This window comes from Hippocampus guttulatus, chromosome 6 (assembly GCF_054856545.1).
Source record: "Hippocampus guttulatus isolate MCC_2025c chromosome 6, RoL_Hgut_1.0, whole genome shotgun sequence".
In the NCBI taxonomy this organism is placed as follows: domain Eukaryota; kingdom Metazoa; phylum Chordata; class Actinopteri; order Syngnathiformes; family Syngnathidae; genus Hippocampus; species Hippocampus guttulatus.
This window is the reverse complement of record NC_141266.1, coordinates 7,804,465-7,827,773: the sequence shown is the minus strand read 5'-3', so window position 1 is coordinate 7,827,773 and position 23,309 is coordinate 7,804,465. Positions and strand designations below refer to the sequence as shown.

At 41.5% G+C, this 23,309-nt stretch overlaps 1 protein-coding gene across 4 annotated transcripts in view; it reads right to left on the bottom strand.

Annotated features, from left to right (window-relative positions):
- rims2a (regulating synaptic membrane exocytosis 2a) overlaps window positions 1-23,309 on the bottom strand; it is a 139,344-nt gene that overhangs the window by 90,633 nt on the left and 25,402 nt on the right. For 3 of the 4 annotated variants that reach the window (XM_086112617.1, XM_086112623.1, XM_086112622.1), the window contains 2 exons: window positions 19,926-20,136; window positions 1,645-1,934 (listed from right to left, as the gene is read on the bottom strand). In XM_086112617.1, coding sequence (XP_085968743.1) covers window positions 1,645-1,934; window positions 19,926-20,136 — 501 coding nt within the window. Of the gene's footprint in view, window positions 1-1,644; window positions 1,935-13,532; window positions 13,731-19,925; window positions 20,137-23,309 lie in introns of those variants that run through there. The other variant, XM_086112618.1, reaches the window with a different exon arrangement.

Genomic DNA, 23,309 nt, shown 5'->3' with positions numbered 1-23,309 from the left:
ATTTAACTCATAGGTCCTCAACCACCGGGCCGCGGACCAGTCATTTGGTGCCGGGCTGCACAGAAAGAATAAATAACTTAAATTCCTTCTGTTTTATTCATTTCGGAATCTGATAGATGTTTTATTTTGAAAAATGACCAGATTCTCTGTTATATCAGTCTACAGTATGTCACTCTTGACGCAGGTGAATGCGCGCTTCTCGGTCACGTGATAGGTTACCGCATAAAAAAACAAACGTCTTTGAAAAGTTTGCTTCGGGAAGGGGAAAAGGCACAACCAGGAGACAGAAGAGGAGCCTACGACTTTCGAGAAAGAGAAAGCTACATTTAATAGACAGTATAAGGAGTCCTATTTCAAATATGGCTTTATCTCAAGGGGATGCGCCAAGCCTACTCTGCATAACAAGCAGCAATGGTGAGTCATATTTTTCATGCACTTTTCATTTGAAGTCAAGATGGCGCCCGAGTAGGCAGCCGTCGGCAAGTGCTCTCATGAGCCTTGCTTTTTTTGTTGTTTTTTGGTTTGTTTCATCACTTTGTGTTTGTTGTTACGTCGTGTGGACCTGATGTGGACTTTTTTCAGCATTTTTTGGCCACGACATTCATCAAGGAGGAAACTCTGTGCTTGGTGGTTGCGCCTTCTCGGCAGCATGGGTATACCAGCACTGTTTTTGCCTGGTAGGAATGTCGGCGCCATTTGACTGTCGTTGCTGGACAGTCCCGGGGCGCTTGTGTCTTGCGCCTGTTATGGGCAGCATTTTTCACAGCCCCACTTTGTTCAGCGGAGAGATCGGTGCTGTTGAACGGTCTGCGGCTGGATGGATGTAAGGCTTGAGGAGCCGACGATGAGAAGAAAGGAGCGTTAGCCCCGATGCGGATGTGGAACTGGGAGTCGCGGCTTGGAATTGAAGTGGATTTACATGGGACAGGAGATGTGAGCCAATCTCTTTTTCGTCAATGGATGCTACAGCTTCGTGTTTGCTTTCAAAACTTAGCTTGTAGCAGACGTGTGCACATTTTCAGCATGACGTCTCTGATCCACTGGTGAAAGGACACTTTGATCCTCTCCTCTTTCATCTATAACTGCTTCAGACAACAAAGTGTATGCAGAAAAGTGGTGAAGATTGCATGACTGTCTGTGTCCTATGTGTTGTGTTGTGTTATTTTTGTTATTTTGACTTCAAAATGGCGCCGCGTGAGTGGCTGCCTTTCCAGCAACTCCTATATTTTGTTGTTCTACTTCTTCCTTTCATAACTTTGCTGCTGTGAATCGGGAATTTCTCCATTGCGAGACTAATAAAGGTTTTCTTATCTTATCTTATCTTAGTTGCGACGTATCTTATTTTGAAGGCACGTTTAAACATTATCAGAGCGACCAGAGAATGTTGCGGCCAGATAGGGTGTTCCTCCTGTCATGATTCGTGCTTATTATTATGTTTTGAAAATACCACACTTTTCATGCCGGTCATATCATTATATTGCTGTATCTATCGGGCCTTAAATGTCAGACAAAAAATATTGTCTGACATGAAACCGGTCCGTGGGGCAAAAAAGGTTGGGGACCTCTGATGTAACTGATCTAAAAATATTTTGATCCCTCCATGCATATTGTATAATTTACGTGTCATTAGTTTTAGAAACTAACCTGTCTATGGGTGTATCGCCATGTCCAGAGTACCTCAGCGAGCCGTTGTCGAGGGACGCCTGTCTGGGCAGGAGCCCGCCGTGACGTCTACTTCTGTCTGACGTTGCTGTCAAGTCACCTGAGGCTCCCCGGTAAGGGTATAGCGAAGAGTCCTGCAGTTTGGCTTTCTTCCCTTGTGGCCCGCCTTCAAATATAGCCCGCGCCTGACCAGGCATCGAGCCATAAAACCATGCCCCCGATTTGGTGAGGATTTCTTGTTGTTTTCGGCACAAGTTGCATACCCACATCACCTATAGGAAGGAAGAAGATACATGTTAGCGGTGTAATGGAAAGTGGCTATCAAAATTCTGTATATCCATGTTCAAATGTCAGATTTTTGTGACATAAAAATAACGAGATCACAATAGATAATTTCAAAACTTTTCTTTGGATGACTTACCGGTAATTGAAAAAAAAAATCAAGAGTAAAAATAAAGATAGAGAAAACTGAGATAGTGAGGTTACGCAAGTTGCATACCCTGTTACAGTCGCCGATTGTGTTTGGAATTTACCAGTCACATGCAAATTCATGTTAAATGGGAGTCAGCATACACACCTGCTATGACTTCACAACTGCCTCTGATTAACCCCTAATGAAGTTCAGATGTTCTAGTAGGCTTTTTCTGTGGGGGGGGTTTCCTCGCAAAAACCGGAGCGTTTTTTTGCTAATACTAACTGTGATTTGCAATTTTCTTCATTTCGACCAATGCTCTAGTTCCAGCTGAAGAAACCAGCCGCAAAGCATGATTCTGCCGAGAAAATCCTTCACCGTAGGTATGGTGTTCTATGTTTGCGCCAAATATGTCATTATGAGCAAAAACTACCACCTTGGTTTAATCGGATCATAACACATTTTCTCAGGTGCATTTGGGAGATTTCAAGTGTGTTTTGGGAAAATGGAGCAGAGCTTAGATATTTTTCTTCGGAAGAATAAGCCTTCCGTCTTGCCACCCTACCTTGTAGCACAAGCATACAAAGAAGACGGGAGATTGTCACATGTACTTAACTGCTAGTACTTGCCAGAAATTTCTGAAGCTCCTTCAATCTCCCTGTCAGATTTTTGACAAACCGGTTTTGTTCTCATTTTTTTCATTACTTATAGAGGAATGTCCAGTTCGCGGAAATGTCACTGTTGTGCCATATTTTCTCGACTTGATGACATCATTGTATTTCATGGCACATCTAATGCCTTGGAAATTATCGTGTACGCTTCTTCTGACTGATACCTTTAAACAATGAGATCTTTGTGATGCTGCGGATGCTCTCTTTGGACCATGGCTTGTGCTGCGCGATATAATGTCAGGAAAAGGCCACTTGAGCAGCTACAATTTATTTGGGGTTAATCAGAAGCACTTTCAAATGGTCACAGTTGGGTGCCGACTCACAATTTCATGTGAGTTTGAATGTTATTGGTTAATCCTGACACCACCATATACTTAGGTTATAAGAGGGTGTGCACACTTGTGCAACTACAATATCTCAGCAATTTCTTTCCACTTGAGCTTTGTAAAAAACAGTTTTAGTTGAGCTGTACAAGTTGTAGAGTACATTAATGGTGGAAAAAGTTGAAATAATTTAGCTTGGTCTGATTTCTTTGTGTCACAAAACTGTGGTATTTGAACAAGGGTATGGAGACTTTTTATATTTGCTAAATGTTCAATTTTCAATGATGAGCAATAATGGAATGATCTGTAAATATATGCGATGTAAATTGTTCACAAAACAAATGCAGACCACTGTTGATGGATGAAAGTCTTTTCGATTCCAAAATATAATCGACTGCGTCACAACAGGTGACTACTTTTTAAAATCAAAACGAGGTTTCCACCCCACAAAAACACATTTCAAGAATTAGCAATCTGTGTTGATGAGGGGAATGATGATTTTTTTTTTTTTACACATGCAGCAGCCTTTCACATAATTAAAAAAGTTTTCATTTTATTACTGTTTTTCACTTTTTGAGTCTGTGAGTCGTCCGTACATCTCTGAGCATAGCTCAAACTTGATCTTTAAGCGGCTTGGGTTGGCCAGGCGCGATCAATCCCACCCACGTTTATGAAGTTGTATCACGTTGCCATTACCTTTAGTTTTCTGATTCACATACAGTACTGCCTCAGCAACGCTCCCGCATGAACACAAATTGTTGCAGAGATTACTTAATGAAGGCACAGTATATAAGGGTAGCACGTAATGCAATTACGGTTAATGTACTTTACAATGATGAATGGAAAATTAAAGATACAAACTCCTTTAGTTAAGCGCTCCAAATACGAGAGATGGAGGTTTTTACTACTCTATGATGCCGTGCCTTGATCTGCTCTACTTTGCGGCTGCAGCACCAAGCTCAGTACATTAGCTTCAAACATCGAAGAGCAGACAGCAGCCCTGATCATTATGCTCGAGCGCGAGCGCATGCGCGCACACCCACACACATACACGCTAAGTCCCAGTCCCAGTACCTTTTAGTGTACTGCAGTGTTTTTCAAACCCTGAGATATTGTCAGGTGTGCCGTGGGAAATTATACAATATGTATGCCTGTGTGGTTGATCGCCTGGAAGAGTAATCGTGTAGTACTCTTCCATACCAGTAGGAGAGCAGCAGCAGCAGCTAGGAAATTGCCTGATGCTTCGAGACAAGCGAAGTTTCCGACGCAAAGCAATAAAATGAAAAGTATCTTTCATTTAGATTTACGTTTACTGGAAATGCAATGGCACCAATGTTCCCTCTAAGCTGCGCAACTGCGCACACTCTCAGCGCACATGAAAACCTATCCAGCGCAGTGAACGCACTGCAAATAAATTAGATGTATCATTTATTTTTCTGTATCAATTTGCTGTATAATTCAGTGAGTGACAGGTGCCCAGCCAATCACACGATACGATGCAGTGACGCTATGCAGTCAATCACGGCATTGACAGTACTTGCGCATGTTCTCTGCTCCATAATAATAAAAGTGATAAGTGACGCTAAGGCCTTCAACACCATCCAGCCCAACTTACTGGGAGACAAACTGCAGAACGCCGGAGTGGACCAGTACCTCACAGCATGGATTACAGACTACCTCACAAACCGGCCGCAGTACGTGAGGGTACCGAAGTGTGAGTCGGACAGGCTTCTCTGCAGCACTGGAGCGCGGCAGGGGACTGTTCTGGCTCCATTCCTGTCCATCCTTTACACCTCGAACTTCAGACACACCACTCCAAACTGCCACGTTCAGAAGTTCTCCGATGACTCTGCGATTGTAGGCCTCATTACAGAGGGAGACGGTCGGGAGTACAAGGGACCGACGAAGGACTTTGTGGACTTGTGCCAGCAGAATCACCTCCAGATCAACCCTTGGAAAACTAAGGAGTTGGTTGTGGATTTCTGCAGGAAACAGTCCTCACCTGCACTGATGAACATCCAGGGTATGGACATAGAGAGGGTGACCTCCTACAAGTACCTAGGTGTTCTTCTAAACAATAAACTGGACTGGTCGACTAACACGGACGCCCTGATTAGGAAAGGACAGAGCCGACTCTTCCTACGCAGGAAACTGAGGTCTTTTGGGGTTCAAGGGTCACTCCTTAAGACTTTCTATAACTCGATGGTGGCTTCGGCCATCCATTATGGCATTGTCTGCTGGTCAGGCAGCATCTCGGAAAAGAGACTGGAGCGACTGGTCAGGAGGGCCAGTTCTGTCCTGGGCTGCTCCCTAGACACTCTGGAGGAGGTGGGCAACAGGAGGATGCTAGCTAAGCTAAAATATATGATGGACAGTCCCTCCCACCCCCTCCAGCCCGCCCTGACAGCACTAGGTAGCTCCTTCAGCCAGAGACTGTTACAGCCACCTTATCTATATCTATATTTATATTGCACTTAATTGAACAGTGTCCGTTGAAACTGTAACATTTATTTTGTGAATGCAAGCACTTTGTTTTTCTTCTTTCTTCTTTCTACCCACAATCTTGCTGCTGTAGACTGTAAATTTCCCCAGTGTGGGACAAATAAAACATATCTTATCTTATCTTATCTTAATGCTACTCCTTTATCATGGCGAAACGACCGGGCAGTGAACGTGATACGTCGACTCCCCAAACCAAAATAAGAATGAACTGCGGTTCTTTTAAGTTGGAATCGCTGTCGGAGTGTGTGCAAATAGAAGAACAGGCAATGAAACTGGGTGAGATGTTTTCTTTTTCGAGGGAGAAAGGTCTGCTCTGCAAAACAATGCAGCAAAGCTTAAGCTCGAAGCAAATTTTCAGATGGAAAAATACTGACTAAATGGAAGCTGGACTACCTCAAGCGTCACATTCAGCTGAAAAGTCATTTAGATGATGTTGGAATTATACAAAGACTCAAGATGGGAAAAGCGAATGGTACAATAATGCGGGAGAGCGCAAACGACCGGGAGAAAAAGAACCGGCTGTCACACAGAAAAAAAATCCGACCCTGAGCAAGTTAAAGTTCTAATTGACTATATTTTATTTGCCATTAAAACGAATGCACCACATATTGGATTGATGTTGATTTGATTCCTATTCAATGTGTTAATAATATTGCGTTCATTTTCAATGTTAAAAAAAACGCTTATAGTAACAATATAACATGTAAAATGATCTTTTTTTCACATTTTGAGGTAGTGGTGTGCCGCCGGATTTTTTCAATGAAAGAAATGTGCCTTGGCTCAAAAAAGATTGAAAAACACTGGTGTAGTGTAATGTCAAAGTCTGGTTCAGGTGATCATATCTTATTTTAAAGTTTGTCAGTCAACACAGAGAGAAAGGCCAATGGTTGACCGGCCACACATCCGGTGGACTAAGCAACAGCGATAGCTACACAACTCACACTCACCCTCACCCCTCACCCGCACACGCACTGGCAACCAAGCTGCCTCTCTTAAAAGTCTCGGTGCTGAGTCAGTGCATTACTGTTATTAGCGCAAGCAGGACTTGAATGCTGTCCCTCCCGCTTTCAGAGCATGTATTGAAGCTACATTGACATTAGTGATACAGTTAGCATCTGTACAGTATGTAATGTGCAGTGGTCTTCCCAAAGGATTTCCTGTAATGTCCCAAATACTGTGTGCTTGCATATCAACAATTCACTCTGGTACATGTTTCATTCGCAAGTTGTTTTGATTTCTGATTCATTGAAAAGAAGATCTGGATATGGCTATGTGTTTAATGAAGCTATCAACAATGATCCATACATCCTTACAAGGGCAGCGGGGCATGCTGGAGCCTATCCCAGCTGTCTTCGGGCAGTGGAAAGATTACACTCTGAACTGGGTGCCAATCGCAGGGCACAGACACACAAACAATCATTCACACTCATGATTGCACCAAGGGACAATTTAGAGTGTTCCATTAACCTGCTACACATGTTTTTGGAATGTAGGAGGAAACTGGAGTACCCGGTGAAAACCCACACAGGCACGGGGAGAACATGCAAACTCCAAACAGGAAGGCCAGAGCCGGAATCAAACCCGGTACCTCTGCACCGTGATCCCGACGCGCTAACCAGTCGAGCAATGATAAACTAAGACACTTATATTTTCAATGCAGAAACCTGTGCACTTGCAGGCATCATGTACTAGGCTATGTGTTATTGACACATGAGGCATTTATGACTAGCTATCAATGTTACAGATAGGCTGTAACTGTACTGACACACAATGGAAGATGGGACGCTACAAATTGTGCTTTATGCTTCCCGGTGGAGAGGAGTCAGCGAGGCCATGACTGCGTCTTTAACCGAGGTCATGGCGAGAGCTCTTCAGTCAAACATTAGTCATCGGCGAACACCCACCAGCCACTGGGGCCAGTGTTCCTCACTGATGAACCACAGTCAACTTTTTGCAAAGCATGTCGAAAAATTGGAGACTATAAGTGAGACCATTAACTCAAATGAGCCAGTGTGTCTAAAAACGATTACTTTAATCTGTTGGGCTGCAGTGATTGAAGAGCTAAAATTGTGGTTCAGCAAATTCTGTAGCACTGACACATCACTCGCATTTAGGCGAAATCTCAAACTACCATGTTGTATTTCCATCACACAACAGGATAGAAGATTACAAAAAAAGGTAAGATAACAAACAGATGAATACGTTCAAGATCAACTTCCGCACAAACGTGCAGTGATGTCGGAATCATGCTATTCACCTTCGTCCTAGGCCACATGTACTTTTGCTTGAATTATGCACCCGACGTCTGGTACAACAAAATTTTCTAGACATGGAAACAGTTTGCGAGACTCTATTTTCTATCATGGTTACAGACTTTAAGAATGTGGGAATTCCAGTTGTTGCAGTTTAGATGATAAAAGAGTTCAATCCCGCGTCCTACTCATGTAGCAGGGTTAGGAGGATGACATTAATAAAAAAAAAATAAATAAAAAAAAAGAGGCTAGCAACAATGTACAGTCACATTTAACTACTTTCCAAACTCAGTCGCTTGAGACATGAGGCAATGACCAATCTCAAAAGACATGCGGCAAATCAGTCTCTACACAGTAATAAAGTTGGTCACGTTTTGTTAACAGTGTTTGGACATAGTCCTATTTACTTGAAAGCAGATGTACGAGCCAGCCAAATCAAAAACTTCCCACTGCACAGGAACCACGTGACTGGGACGCTTAATTTAAACAAGCGTCACGTCACTCGATGCCATAAAACTCCGATCAGTCTTCAAAGTTTATGTCAACATCTCTACTGATGTCAACTTCAACCGCAACGGCTGCAAATATGACAACGGCTCTAATATTTTTAATGTTATGAACATGATGTCTTCCTCACCATTGGCGCTCACTACAGTTAACTGACAAAAATGCTTCTGGTCCATAAAATCCAAAATATTGTGGTGATCCTTTTAAATCTTTTTTATGGCAATCGTAGTCGATCCCTGTGCTCATCATGACTCAAAATGCTTCCCTTTGCTCCGACTTGTGCCTACACACCCGCACACTCGGTCTCAGGCCATTCCGTTGTTTTGAATTGGAGGCAAGGCATCATGACTTCTTTAATTCTTAACATATTGACAACATTTAAACACTATTTTGTTCCTTTATTCAAGCTCTTTTCAGTGACACTGGTCTTTCTGATTGAAAAAAAAAAAACATCCGTGGGGAAAAATTAGAAACATTTAAATAAATAGACAAAAATGACGGTGGCTCTAAAAAAGCTAATATATGAACATTTAATATAAATTAACAAATCAGTTGATCATAGGGCCAGGTTTAACCAATTTATGTCCTCTGAATAGCATCACAAATGTGTTCAAACATGTAATCAGTCAGTCGGTCTATTTAAAGGGTGACGTGCAGTCATTGCACTTGTGACATGTTGTGTAACACGCAATACACTGAACATGTCACATTTTGCATGATGGTAGTTGTAGGACCCCAAAAAGCAGGGAGGCAGGGAGGAGCAGAGTGGATTGACCAAAATGTATTTAACAAAAAATACACACAGGAGTACAATGGAAAAAACTCTAAGTCGAAGTACTCAAAAAAAATGCCTGGAAATCACAAGTATCAAACCAAACTAACAGGAAACAAAACATGGCAGGAGCACATGTATGCTCACATAGTCACAGCTCACATGACCCAACTAAGAATGACAGAAACTCAGGGAACTAAATACAAGCTAAGTGATGAGACAACGAGAAACACCTGGACAACACACAAAGGGCTGAGGGGGCTAATTGGTTACACACAAGGAACACTGAACAGGTGGCGAAAAAAGGGCACATGAGGAATCAAAACCAAACGTAACCAGATCGAAACATAACAGAACAAAGACAACAACTGATAAGAGTTGTCTCAAGAGATTAAAAAGAACATTATAGACCAGCATGTTAATGCGAAAGGCAACAAGTCCATCGACAAACCGATTAATATTCCTGTGACTGCAGTCCCATATATTATTCAGAAGTTTAAGATCCATGGGAATGTAGCCAACCTTCTTGGACATGGCCACAGTAGAAAATTACTGACAAATTTAAGAGACCGGAACTAAGAATCAGGGGTGTAGTGGGCGTGGTACGCGGGGGTATGCCGCCCACCCACTTCTCCTGATGCCACATTAAATTTTTATTGAAATGTTTGTTGATCATTGTTCTAATACGAGTAATGCTTAACTCATTCAGTACCAGCCAATTCTGGACCAAATCTGAAAAGACGTTTAAATACGTCTTTGGGAGTGAATGAGTTAATAACGTTGGCCTGTGATTATTTTAGAGTAGTAAAACATTAAATTTAACGTTAGTTCAACTGGTGTTGTAGCCTATGATTGATGTTCTGTATGTATATATAGAACATCCCAGAATCGCGTAAACCCACTTAAAAAATCCCCACTACACCACTGCTAAGAATGGTTTAAAAAAAAAACGAACAACCTCCAAATAAATTAAAGGTGAACTCCAAGGTCAAGGTACATCTGTGTCAGACTGCACCATCTGTCAATGTGTGAAGCAAAGGGCGGTGAAAAGCAAGACCAGACTTTGCCAAACTGCATGTTGACAAGCCACAAAGCTTCTGGGAGAATGTCCGACGGAACATGAGACAAAGTCTGAACTTTTTGGCAAGGCAAATCAGCTCTATGCTTATAGATGCAAAAATGAAGAATACCAATAAAAGACCACTCTCTCAACAGTGAAACATGGAGGGGGCTCTCTTATTTTCTTGCTTCATCCGGCACAGGGTTGTCTTGAATGTGTGCAGGGTACAATGAGATCTCAAGACGATCAACGTATTTGAGAGAGAAATATGCTGCCCAATGTCAGAAAGTTTGGTCTCGGTCACAGGTCGTGGCTCTTTTGCAACAAGATAACGGCAGAAAACACACAGCTCACCACACCCAGGAATAGCTAAGAACAAAATACTGGACAATTCTAAAGTGGTCTTCTAGGAGCCCTGACCTAAATCCTACAGAACATCTGCTGATGGAGCTGAAACATACTGTATGGAGAACGCGCCCTGAAAAACCTGGGACAACTAGAGCAATTTGCTAGTGAAGAGTGGGCCAAAATATCTGCTGAGCGGTGCAGAGGTCTCACTGAAAATGACAAAAAACGTTTGACTGCAGTGAATGCCTCAAAATGTTGTGCAATAAAATATTAAGTGTGTCCTCATTTTTGTCCAGGTTCGTTTCACGAGTTTATTTTAAATAATTCTGTTGAATCGCAATTCAAAAGCAATGTCTGATTTTCATCTGTGAATTTAAATTACATTTGTATTGATCATTACTTTTTTCAGATTCAAGTTATTTCTGTGACCAGATCAAAGAGCATCGTTAATATTAGTCAACTGCGGGTTTGTGACAACCTTTGAGACTTTTCTGAGATTAAGGGCTATTCAAATATACTTGACTTGACACCCTGCGTTCCTCCATCAACAGAGGGGTGCCTACAATCCGGTCAATGTGTGAATGGAAATTGCTAATTACTTTCTCGATTGTTTATTCAATTTATTTTTGGAGTGGGGTTGGGGGGGGGGGGGGGAGTAACTCGGTGAATTAAAGGTAAAATACCACTCGCTTACACTTTTTGTTCATATCCATTGTGGTGGTGCACAGAAGCAAACATATGGTAATGGATTCACTGCCCCGACACTAATGGACCTGACTGTATACAGTACAGACACATACGGGCACACACACACGCACACACGCGCACACACACACACTCGCCTCCAACCCGCTTTCATATTAAGTCTTCACGGCTGAGTGCAGGAAGGGGGTTGGGGGCTGCAGCCCTCAGGCAGGGCCATTTCTCCTTGTGTTTGCACATTTCATAGTCATTGAACCTGCAGCTAAAAATAGAAAGATCTATCGCACTAACCACACAACCAACCACGACAATATAGAGTGTATACCCTACAAATAAGCTCGATCCGATATACCGAGACACAGAACAACACCACACATCTGGTGTCAAAATATTACTTACACATTCTCCACCGTTGTTTTGGCTGCGCTTGGTAAAGCATGTCACTGCACAAAGAGCTAATGGTGTTCTAAATGACAGATGTTTTTAAAAACCAGCAATATTTCAAAGTGATATCAGTCACATAAAAACAAATAAAGAAATGAATAAATAAAAAAGATCATTTCCAAGCTCCTTCTTTTGCTGTCTTTAATATTGACATTTCTCATGTGGGTGGCAAACATTTTCAGCGCCGAGCAGGAGCGAAGAGCAGTGAGCGGCTCCTTGTGGCCAATTAACGGCACTGCAAACACGACTTCACATGAACCGAGAGTGAATCAGCACTATTGCTGCAGGTATTCACTGGGTGCTCACATTGAGAGTCAGTCTCCGTGTCAAATCAAATCAATCACATTCATTTATCTCGAGAAGGGAGGTTATGTCTGTCTTCATTGTCTTTTTCATTTGTTTTCCTTTGGCAAGACTTTATCAAAACTGAATGTTTTCTTCATGAGACATAATATAGGTATGATTGTATAAAAAAAATCATTTCAGATTGATTTACTAACATACTGAGGAAATTAATAACTGCATTATTTACATAACGCTCACTGTTCAATACTACGTCACTAATGGTCAATTGCTTCATGACTACGCACTTTGTGTGCTTATGCCTTAAATGCGTATTTTGTTTCAGTGGTTTCTTTGCTATAATTGTGGAGTGGCTAAGACATACACAGAGACACATTTCTTCTGTGTATTATTCAGATTCTGATACTTGTCAATGACTTGCAAATACTGTAACCCGGGACTATGCCAATAGCCCGGATCAAAGCGTGTCTTTTGACATGCATGAAATTATAACTATCAAGCAAGATTTCCTTAAAAGGCCAAAACATTATTATCATCAGTGCTGTGTGAATCTAATTCAAAAGCGAGGAAGATCGAGTATTTTACAGGTATCACGTACTGTCGTGACAGACACATTTGATGAGAGACATCTTTGTAAAAGTCCCCAAAATAATTAAGGGAGGTAAAGAGCGGAGATGCCATCTGATGCAATATTGATGAGGCATTAAATGAGCTGTCAGAGGTATCATATTGCATTGCCGTATCTCTCCTTTACCTGCACTGAGGTGAGCTGAACTTCTCATTAAAAGACTCATTGTTCAGGGAGTGGAGCCCTTCTCAGAACATCCCGGGCTGGACCGCGCCCAGATGAGCTGCAATCATCAATAAGGATAGGAGCTAATACACTCCGGAGAAAATTATTGCCACAACTGGGGAGCTGCAGTCACTTTGTGCTGGTTGTTCAGCCAATGAATAATGAATTTAAAAGACTATCGTTGTATACAGACTCCCCAGACATCTTTGTTCCAGGGCATACCTATCTAAATATAAATAATACTCTGCTTTAAGCCTACTTAGTTCTTGTTTGTGTTTACTTTTTTCTGCCCGTAAAATGAGGCTTTGGGGTATTTTCAAAAGCAAAAGGGTCTCCATAACGCTGTAGTGTGATGCACTGCATGTGCAGTTGATGAAAACAAGGCAAGCAGCTACAATCACATGATCCAACGGTGACTGCACGTGGTGAATAACATTTTAATGAGCTTCTAATTTTAGTCTGTGCGCCAGCAATAATAATAGACTTCATGAATATTTATGTCCCCTGTTTGAAGCTCAGACACACGGGAATGAGCTGGGAATACATTTACAACAATATTGTACATGCGAATAAGTGGTTTGCTCACACACGCCATCAGTATCTGTTTTTTTATTTTTATTTTATTTTTCTATTTTACATGCAAAGGTTGACAAGTTTGAAAGGTTACAATAAGACATTAACACGTGAACCTGCCTCTACCAATAACCGAATGCAACTGTGCATGTATGCAGTAAACTGAATTCAGAGCATCAAATATTAAAATCGTCATTCGCCAGCTTACCCATTGTGCTGCCGAGAAAAACACGGAGTGTTCGATTCAATCACTCCGGAAGCCTGGCTGTCTGCATCTCTCCTGACAAACAAACCCGCTCCTCCGACCTTCAGGACCACGGACAGCTCCAAGTCCAGACACCAGCTGCTGAGCGCAACGTGAAGGTTACACCGGAGACTCGACCGGCCACATCCGCTCTGATCAAACCAACACCGCAGTCTCTGCCCTACTTTCTTTCACCAGTGTGATGTCACAATCCAAATACTTGACTAAAAATAAAGATTTCCAGTTCCAGCCGACCCTGGAGTACTGTCAGGACCACTCTCGTAAAGAAGCATGTGAATCAAGCGACAACCCGTCAAATGAGGTTACGCATTCCACCACCGCCGCATTAGTTCATCCATGACACGGTCAGCCTGCCGTTTACATCAGCGAGCTTCATTTATATGCGGCAACCCCCTCGATCAAGCAATAAGACAGAGCAATGTGGCAGTGCTGCACACTGACCGAAAATGTTTCTGCTCCGCACTTTGTCATTCGCTGTGTGCTGTGACCACTCTTGTTGGCAGCGCACTCACAGTCTAGTTTGTCCTCAAACAACTGCAAGAGGATGAAGTCACAGAGACAAAAATATGACATGAAGTTACAGGAATGATGCCGCGTTCACATCCAGTAAGAATAATAATGTTCAATTCCATTTCACGCCCAGAATCAAACCAAATGCAGCTGTGATGTCAGGGCACCCGCCGACCCCCATACCCATATATTCCTCTGCATTTTGAAACAATTAATTTGCTCCCAGGCTCCCTATAAAGCTCATATGAGGTGTTATGTCAAGCCGACAAAGGTGAAAATATTTAGACCTATATTGGGAAGATATACTAAGGCAATACTATTTCTGTTTATCATTCATATTTCACTCATGAATGATAATATACCAAATACCAAACGTTCTCGAGGAAATGACAAAGAGTCACAATCTAGAGACGCCAATGAATGGAAACAAACACTGGACAACATCTATCCATCTATTATCTGAACTGCTTTACCTTCACGAGGATCACAGGCGCGCTGAAGCCGATCCGGGGTGACTTTGGGTAGTGGGTGGGGTACACCGTGAATTGGTTGCCGGCCACTCGCAGACTGAACAACATTTGGTCTTGAAATGAGCATTGCTTTAGATCACGAGCGACATTGTTTTTACAACCACACGCACGCAACTCAGAACAGCAATGTTAGCACCACTGCCAGTGCTAACTCAAGATGACCTCTGCCCTACCTGGTCCATACAAACTTAGAGACCGCTACTGTAAACTAGGCCATCTGGTTACCACGGCAGGAACAACGATTTGTATGTTGATTGCTTACAATGATATAATCTATCCTGTATGTGGTTAAAGCGGCAAACACATTTAATTTTAAATATATTGGTTGATTTTGAAGAGAAAATGCTACAATATGAAACAAATTCCTGGGGTCATACAAAATGCATTTCATTTTGTATGACGATATGTGATATGACATAATGTGTTCTAATGTGTCAAAGGACTTAAGTTCACCTAAATGCTCTTTTCAGATATAATCCTACAAAAATAGGTGGCAAGAAGCACATTTAGGGATTTCAAGAGCTGCTTTAATCACAAATGACTTCCTCCCTGGAGACTGTAGGTTCCTCGGGCTCTGTTGAAGCCGCATTAGAGGAAGCATGAGATGACTGGTGGTGAACTCCACCAGGGCATGTAGGCATTCTGAGGACTTCAAAAACATTCGCACATACTGTATTTAAGCTACAGCAAAGGTTTTAAAAATCCGAATGTTCCCCAAAAAAATTATTTCAAGTTCGCTTCTACTGTGTTGTTTTTTTTTTTTATGTAGTAAGTCAAGTAACATAAGATGAGTATTCACTGAAAGAGCCTTCAAAATTTAGATCCAGTGTATCGAATTCCACGGAGCAATGGCTTGGCTTGCTGTTGACTCCAGACATCAACTTCTACTAGTAAACATTCTATGCTGTTTCACAGAACAAGATCTCACTCACCACAGCTCGACAGAGTCGACAGACGGGTAAGGGAGGGGAAAAGGGCAAATTTCACCACGGCTCGCTCCTTCACAATACAAACTGAATGGCCGGCCCACAATATGGCGGGGCAGAGCAAGAAAATCTTCGGCTCATCCCAAATAAGCAGCACCAAAGGTAGCTAAGTGACAGATACTTCCAACCAGCACTAAAGCCCCTATCCCAATCAAGGGCAAACATTTGCAACTGTTGGAGAAGGTAGCAAAATGCACGTTCACATCAGGGTTCGCTCAAGGGTGCAACCATTCGCAATACGTTTGATAAACATTTTCGACCATGAACGATCCCTGACAAACCATGACAGAATGCAACACTTACAAATGTTCGCCACTCAGTGCCGATAGGAGTAATGTTCAAGCTGAGAAGGAAGAGGCCACAGTAACAACTGTCGCACAGTTTGATAGCTCATTTGTAGGCTTTTTTTGCAGAAAGAGTGAATGTGCCCCGAAATACTTCTAATCTATCTATCAGTGTCATTTTCTGCTCATATTTGATTTAGCCAACTTTTATTCCATGTCAATGATGTCTCACTAATGTACAGCTACTTTATGCCTCTGTGCATAGGAGGATCCAGCCCATTTTTAGGGCGGGAGCAGACGCCGGTGCTTATGTGAATGCAGAAGGAAATCATAGTTCGTATGCAGAAAAATATACTAAAAACAGAGATAAAGAAAATAGAAGAAAATAATTGGAAATAGCAATACTTTATCTTGAGGATTGATACTTAACCCTTTCATTCACCCTCTAACCTGATAACATGGTAAGATGTCTATTGTAGTAACCGCTGTCCCGAATAGGGTTAAATTTAAACACTCTGCATCAAAATATTGATATTTTGGTATCGGTCTGGAGTGCACACAAACTTGCAAACCGCAGTCAATACAGGCATGAATGACGGAAGTCGGATCAATGTATCAGTTTCAATGTCTTACTGGAAATGAAACACATAGCTTGGTTACCTGCCTTTTGGTTGATGGTTCAGGGAGAGTGAGACTGAGCAGCGAAGGGACCTTGTACTGCATTCGTGTTCAGTTAATTATTTTATCACTTTTATGTCTGTCCTCACATTCAAAACCTCAAAGACACATAACATATATCAGTGGACGTCTTTCTAGACAGGACATTTTCATTACTATTAATTACATCATGTGTTACGACTAAATTTGCTTAGTTGCGTTGTATGAGGAGATGAAGAACAGGGAGAGACTGCCTTTCAAGAAAAGTGGTACACAATTTTGTAGGCACTTCTGAATCATACATATTGTCAACGTGTCTGTTGAGGAGCTGTTGTATATCAAAAGACGTCCTCCCGCAGATATTAGGTTTACCACATGTTTGCATTTTACAAATGCTTTTCTTTTGCGCTGTCATCATTGAAATAACCTTGATCAGATTTGTTTTATTCACAAACTTCCCTGCAGAATTCCGAAGCAAATTTTGTTGTTTTTTGAGTGAAGTGCTACACCACTGCCACAAACAGTCCCCTCTCCTCCAGGTTTTGTAGCACGAATAGACCTGTCTAGAGCACCATTAAACCTCTGATCCGAGAATTACCCCTGCTTCGATGTATTACTGTAGTGTTTATGCTGAAATAGCAGTTGGTCAATGGTTTAAATGACGGCGATAGCCGGGCTAATTTCTATTAACCCACCAATGACGTTTCACATTGTATGTTAGCATTAAGCTTGAACACTTAGCCTCTGAATTTGGAAAACTGCTCGCTGTGTGTGTGTGTGTGTGTGTGTGTGTGTGTGTGTGTGTGTGTGTGTGTGTGTGTGTGTGTGTGTGTGTGTGTGTGTGTGTGTGTATGTGTCTGCATCTGTGCGCGCGCATGCGTACGCACGTGTGTGCATCACACAAATGTGCTTGAAAGCTGGCGAAATGTCAAGTCTTGTACTGTTTATGCATTCCCCAGGAGTTGTAGCTTCTTGTCTCTGTACACATCAACCCATTCATGAGATTCTATTTGGTACAACATCACATTAATATTTAACGCCAGCATGCACACTGTGTATTGATGGTTGACCTTGAGGGTAAAAAGGCCATAACACTACTGAGCGAGAGGTGTCATTGCCTCTATTCACTATGTTTATTATTTTACTTTATGTTAACTGTTTTGTGAAGCGCTTTGTTACAGCTGTCGCTGTTGTGAAAACGCTATATAAATCTGCATGTATTGTATGTATTGTAAGTGGCACTTTCATCGGACCATTTGCCAACCCCACAAATATGCCATGACCTGCCTGCAGATCTCCCAACTATCTCCGAAAAGGAAAAGAAAATACCTTTGAGTGTATTGCTCAGATTTTTTGGGGTCAAGACCTTTTGAGTACTCTTTGCAGGCATGAGGCAAATAGAACCAAAATCATGTAAGAACTACAACTTTTATTAAAATCGATGTCTCTCAAATCATTCAACGCCTTGATGCAAAATCTGTTCATGCAGACAAAACAAACACATGTCGTATATTTTCATTTTAATCAATGTTAGCATTCACTCCTCACATCTATGGTTTAACTTCATAAGCATAATAGGTTCGCTAAGGTTTTACTCCAAACCTCGATGTATTTCTCCAGAATGATACATTGATGAGATAATTCCAATCAAATGATTGAAACATGACTGATTTTTCTGATTGGGCTGTGGTATTTATTCCAGCATTAGGTGATGCACTCACAAAGCCTGCTTTTCAGTATTGTTGTTGTTGGTTTCGGACTGTTTTTGGCTGCTGGATGTGTATGTTGCACATCACCGGAACAACAATGTGTCAGACACACTCCCAGAAAATGCAGAAAAAGATGTTGCTAACCACTTTGTCCTCCTATTGCAATTCCATGACAGTGGGGATGCAGCAGAAAGATAGAAAGGAAGAAAATAAAAGTGAGGAAGAAAGAGGGAAAGATTGTGAGTGTCAGTAAGAGGCGCTGGCAGGACAGTCACATGCTCGAACGGCAATTCGAGTGGATCAGTTCGCACAGAAACATTTAAGCTCATGATCAATATTTAAACCCATCAAATGTTAAAATCTTGGACTAAGTCGGTTTGGGTACATATAGTAGGTAGGCACAAAAAGCACTCATGTAGTTCACCGGTGGGGGGGGGGGGGGGGGGGGGACAAGGAATATCAGTAGTATCCTCCAATGGTGAAATACAGTTGAGCAACCATAGTTAAATTCAGCATGAATATGTAAAAAAAAAACAACAACAACAACAACTGGAAATTAACACATAGGGCTCTATAGTTGTCAAACCCAATTTGAATGAAGTTGGGACGTTGTGTTAAACATTAATAAAAACAGGAAACAATGATTTGCAAATCATGTTCAAACTATATTTCATTGAATACACTACATTTAATAACTAAGAATTTTATGGCTGCAACACTTTAACACAATGTCCCAACTTTATTGGTATTGGGTTTGTAGAAAGTAGAGCTGCGCTCAAGTGTAACGAAATGGGAAAATGGCATGCCGACTTTCTTGGCGGTGCAAAGTTCAACGCGCTTGTTTGGGAATTTGTTTAATCTCTCTCTGCCATGTTGGGTGTTGCGGCACACCAAGGGGCTTTGACATGCGGCCGGCGCACATGACAATTTCATGCCTGAGTGTAAACTTAACTTTACACTTACAAGAACCACCTCTAAGTTGGGGCGCTGGTGGCGATTTGGATGAATTTGATTGAGATGCAGATTAAGAGCTCTGGGGGATCAATGTATTTTATTTATTATAATGACAATGAGATGTATCAAATCCTCTGAATCATGGCAGAGATCAATTCATTGGACGCATTATTATTTTCCTCTTTATGATATATTTGTGAAGACATTTTGCACACCTCGACCTGCCTCAGGACTCAAGCAGATCAGTGTCTTCAACGTGCCTCTCGTGCACAGAATATAACAGGAATAAGAGGAGCTGCTCCAAGTGGTGGTGAAACAAGTCAGCTGTGTTCACGCCCACATCCGCGCAAAATGCCCTTTTTAAAACGTGCCACACTGCCGTGGCTTGAACGGGTCTGCAAAAATACCAAAACTCGATCCTGCCCCGAGAGAGATTTATGCCGCAACTCACGCCAGACTTGCACTTGGTACAAAAATAGAGCCCATTGAGTTAACAGTGAACATAATCACAACAGAAATGTTATCGACAGTCTCTTCTCGAGGGCAAAATACTGAAAAAAGTATGCGTTACAATGAGAGACACCACTGGCTCAATTCCCAGATTATGATTTCACTATGTAGTGCAGGGAGAAATTTTCCGGAGGGCAGGACATCTGCATGTGTGTCCATATTAATGGATATTTTCAGGCATGCAAACCAGTGTTACCTTATTTGACCGCAGAGACACTCGTCCTCCGCATCGAGCACAGAATTTCGTTTGGCAATATGAACAGAGGTGGCCACAGCCGTCAGCAAACTTGGTTTTGTGGCATATCCCGCAAGTTGGGGCTTCGCTCTTCTGTTCCTGAGCCTGCTTTGTCTCATCGCCCATCTTCTTGACCTGGTCCTTGTATGATTCAAACTGCTGGTGTAACTTCCTGTGGGCAGATAGGAGGACACGTGTTAAACAGGTCTAACGATGACTGAGACACCCAGTTTAACAGCAATGTTTCGAGTTGGAGTATTTCAAAAAGTGTTGTTTCTCTGATGTAGTTTTGCATTCAAAAAGGTGTTTGTGATAAACAGCAAATCTTTCAGTTCTGCATAACAAACGATCAAACTGACGAATCTAATGATAATGCTTTCTGTTGAAAAATGGATCGTGTACACCTCATGATTAGAAGCATCATCAAAATGCCAATAGTGCACTGACATAAGGTGGAAAGAAAAAAAATCCAAGGGCCTTAACATACAGACATTCATTTGGTGTTAACTGCTCATATATACCGTATATAAGCAGTTATATACGGTATAACTGTATATATATATATATATATACACTGTATATCACATCACATTTGTCTAATTGCGTTACCACCTCTGTCCTTTAGATGGCCTCCTACTGACATAGCACGTGATCTTTTACAGAAGATGCTGAACTCTTGACACGTCCTGAGAGGCTACTGAAAACACAAGGGCCTTCACATGCATTTTGTATGACGCATGTCAATGGAGCGTCTCCTTAGAAACGAAACACTGGGCTGACTTCATAATATAGCGATTAGAATTGGTTTCTCCCCACATATCCCCTGCAACATTCATTAGTGCTTGTGAATTATTGAGTAGTGCTATCCTTTTACCACATACAAGTCTGTGTTTGAGTGAAACGTGCTTCCTTTACCTTCAGCCAGTGCTTTGGTGGCTAAGTATAGCGGCCATCCACACAACCTGACAAGTAACTTGTGTGCGCGTGTGCATGCACGCTTTTGTTTGTGAGCATGTGGCATCAAGACATGAAGGTGTGCCAGCAGCATGACCCTTGTTGCACTGCTGGATTAGAAGTGTCGAAGCCATTGTGTGATAAACAAGCCTAGATCAGTGTGTCGCCTTGTTCAACACATCTCACTGAATCTCATTTGTTGATAGAAGGTCTGATATCAGGGTGACGAAAACCGTTATGCAAGTTAAATGGTCAGTGTCAAAGAGGAGCGGAGACTACAAAACACACTTCCTCTGCTATTTCATGCTAAGATTCTGTCCTCCACACACCCTTCTCTTTATACTGGTCATGCATTATAGTTCTTCACCACTGCACTGCATACAACTACCACTATAATAAACATTTTCAATGAATACCACTATTCTCTTTGCAAAGACTGCCTTTTTGATCTCATGAGATTGTACAGGTGTACCTAATGAGTGTACTTCCTAGAAAAAGCCCAAAGTCAGGAAAAAATAAATTAAAGTGAGACTGCCTATCAGTGATCATATTGTATGCTGCTCATTGAACCGACACATGCCAGCAACATTAATTTGAGCTTTCTTACCTCTGGGCTGTGCCCCAGCAGGGACACGCTGCCAGTAACGTGAGTCTCTTGTTTGTACATATGGCACAATATGTTCAAAGCCAGAGTGAACTGGCCATGAAGCTGATGTTCATGTTGCTCTATTACGGTACTTTTTCTAGTTAATCATAAGGTTATAACATAAATCAATAACAATATCATGTTGAGAGCATGTAAGTGAGATAAACCAAACCTTTATTGTAATCATGATGGGACATGAGAAATACAAAATACGTTGGATTTGCTTAAATCGATCAAATGCTCCATGGAGCATCGTGTTCAGCGTCACATTCACAATAAAACTTACTTAATAATCACAGGGCTACCATTCCTTTTGTGAAAAGCATGCTCTACACATAGCCACCGCATTCAGCATTTTTCATTCAAGCAAAGGCCCGCTTGCCTATGTTTTGTCTTCTGTGGTATGGTGTGGTGTGTGTTCAGTTTAATATTTACAATCATATTTTTGTACTGTATGTGGTCAACATTGAATTCAGCCAAGCCAAAAACTCAGTGGAAGTGATGCGTATGGAACAATCGCCACTTCGGAAGCTACCTAAAGCTTTCACTGTTGCCAGACTCAAATTGAGAAGCAACTAGTTGCTATGAGTGTTTGATTTACAATAACAACGCTAAGTATAAGCTTTTGCAACCACAATCTAGTTACCAGATGAGCTAACAGTTAGCATAGATTTTTCTAGGCCTGTCACTTAGACCAGCTCCTGCTGCTCCTACTGCTAATAATAATAATACTACTAACACCACCACCATCATTACTTTTCCTCCTCCTCCTACTACTATATTTTCTTCTTTGTTTGTTTCATGCCAGGATCCATTAAAGAAAACAAATCTGACAAAAAAAAAAAAATGAAGAGAGAAACAATGGGATTGCACTCAGTAAGTCTGTAAAATATTACAAAGAAATGGGAATGCTGGTGAAACTTCCCAGGAGTGATTAGGCAACAAACAAATTACTCCAAGGGCTGACATGGTGTGGTATGACCTTGAACGGATAGTTCATGCTCGCCCCTCTAATATAACTGTGTACCATGACTCAAAGAAGAAGCTTGATTTCAGTGAATGCTGCAAAGGGTGGCACCACCGGTTATTTGCTTCAGGAAATTGCTTCTGTATAAAGGTCCAACTAGGTTGCTTCCCTTTAGAAAATCTTTTGAAACTGCATTTTATATTTACTTGGGCTATTTTTGTGAGAAATCAAAATGAGTTTGATTATTTGAATCGTTTAAGTTTGATAAATGTACAAGATAAGATAAGATAAGATATCCTTTATTTGTCCCACACTGGGGAAATTTACAGCCTCCAGCAGCAAGAATGTGGGTAGAAAGAAGAAAGAAGAAAAAACAAACAAACACTGTTCAATAAATAAAGTAAAAGGACGAAAAGAAACTCAAACAGGGATATGCGCTGCTGGAGAGGCAGCCACTCAGGGGGCACAGAACAGGAAGAAATCAGAAACACTCACAAATGTTGAGGCTTCATTCTTAAGATTTATATATTTTAATTGTATGTAAAATTTCTATCCATTTCAAATTTAGCAGTCCAATCAACCTTATATTCCTGCAGAATTGCGAGTCAATTTTAAATGTAAAAAAAATTAAGAACGGGGGGTATGTAACAATTAAGAAACCCATTGTGTTTTGAAAACACAATGACAGATTTATGTTTTTATCATGAATAAATCCCATGTGATTAAAACACCAGAACTATATTGTACTGTATCGGGTTGTATGGCCGTGTATGCTGAG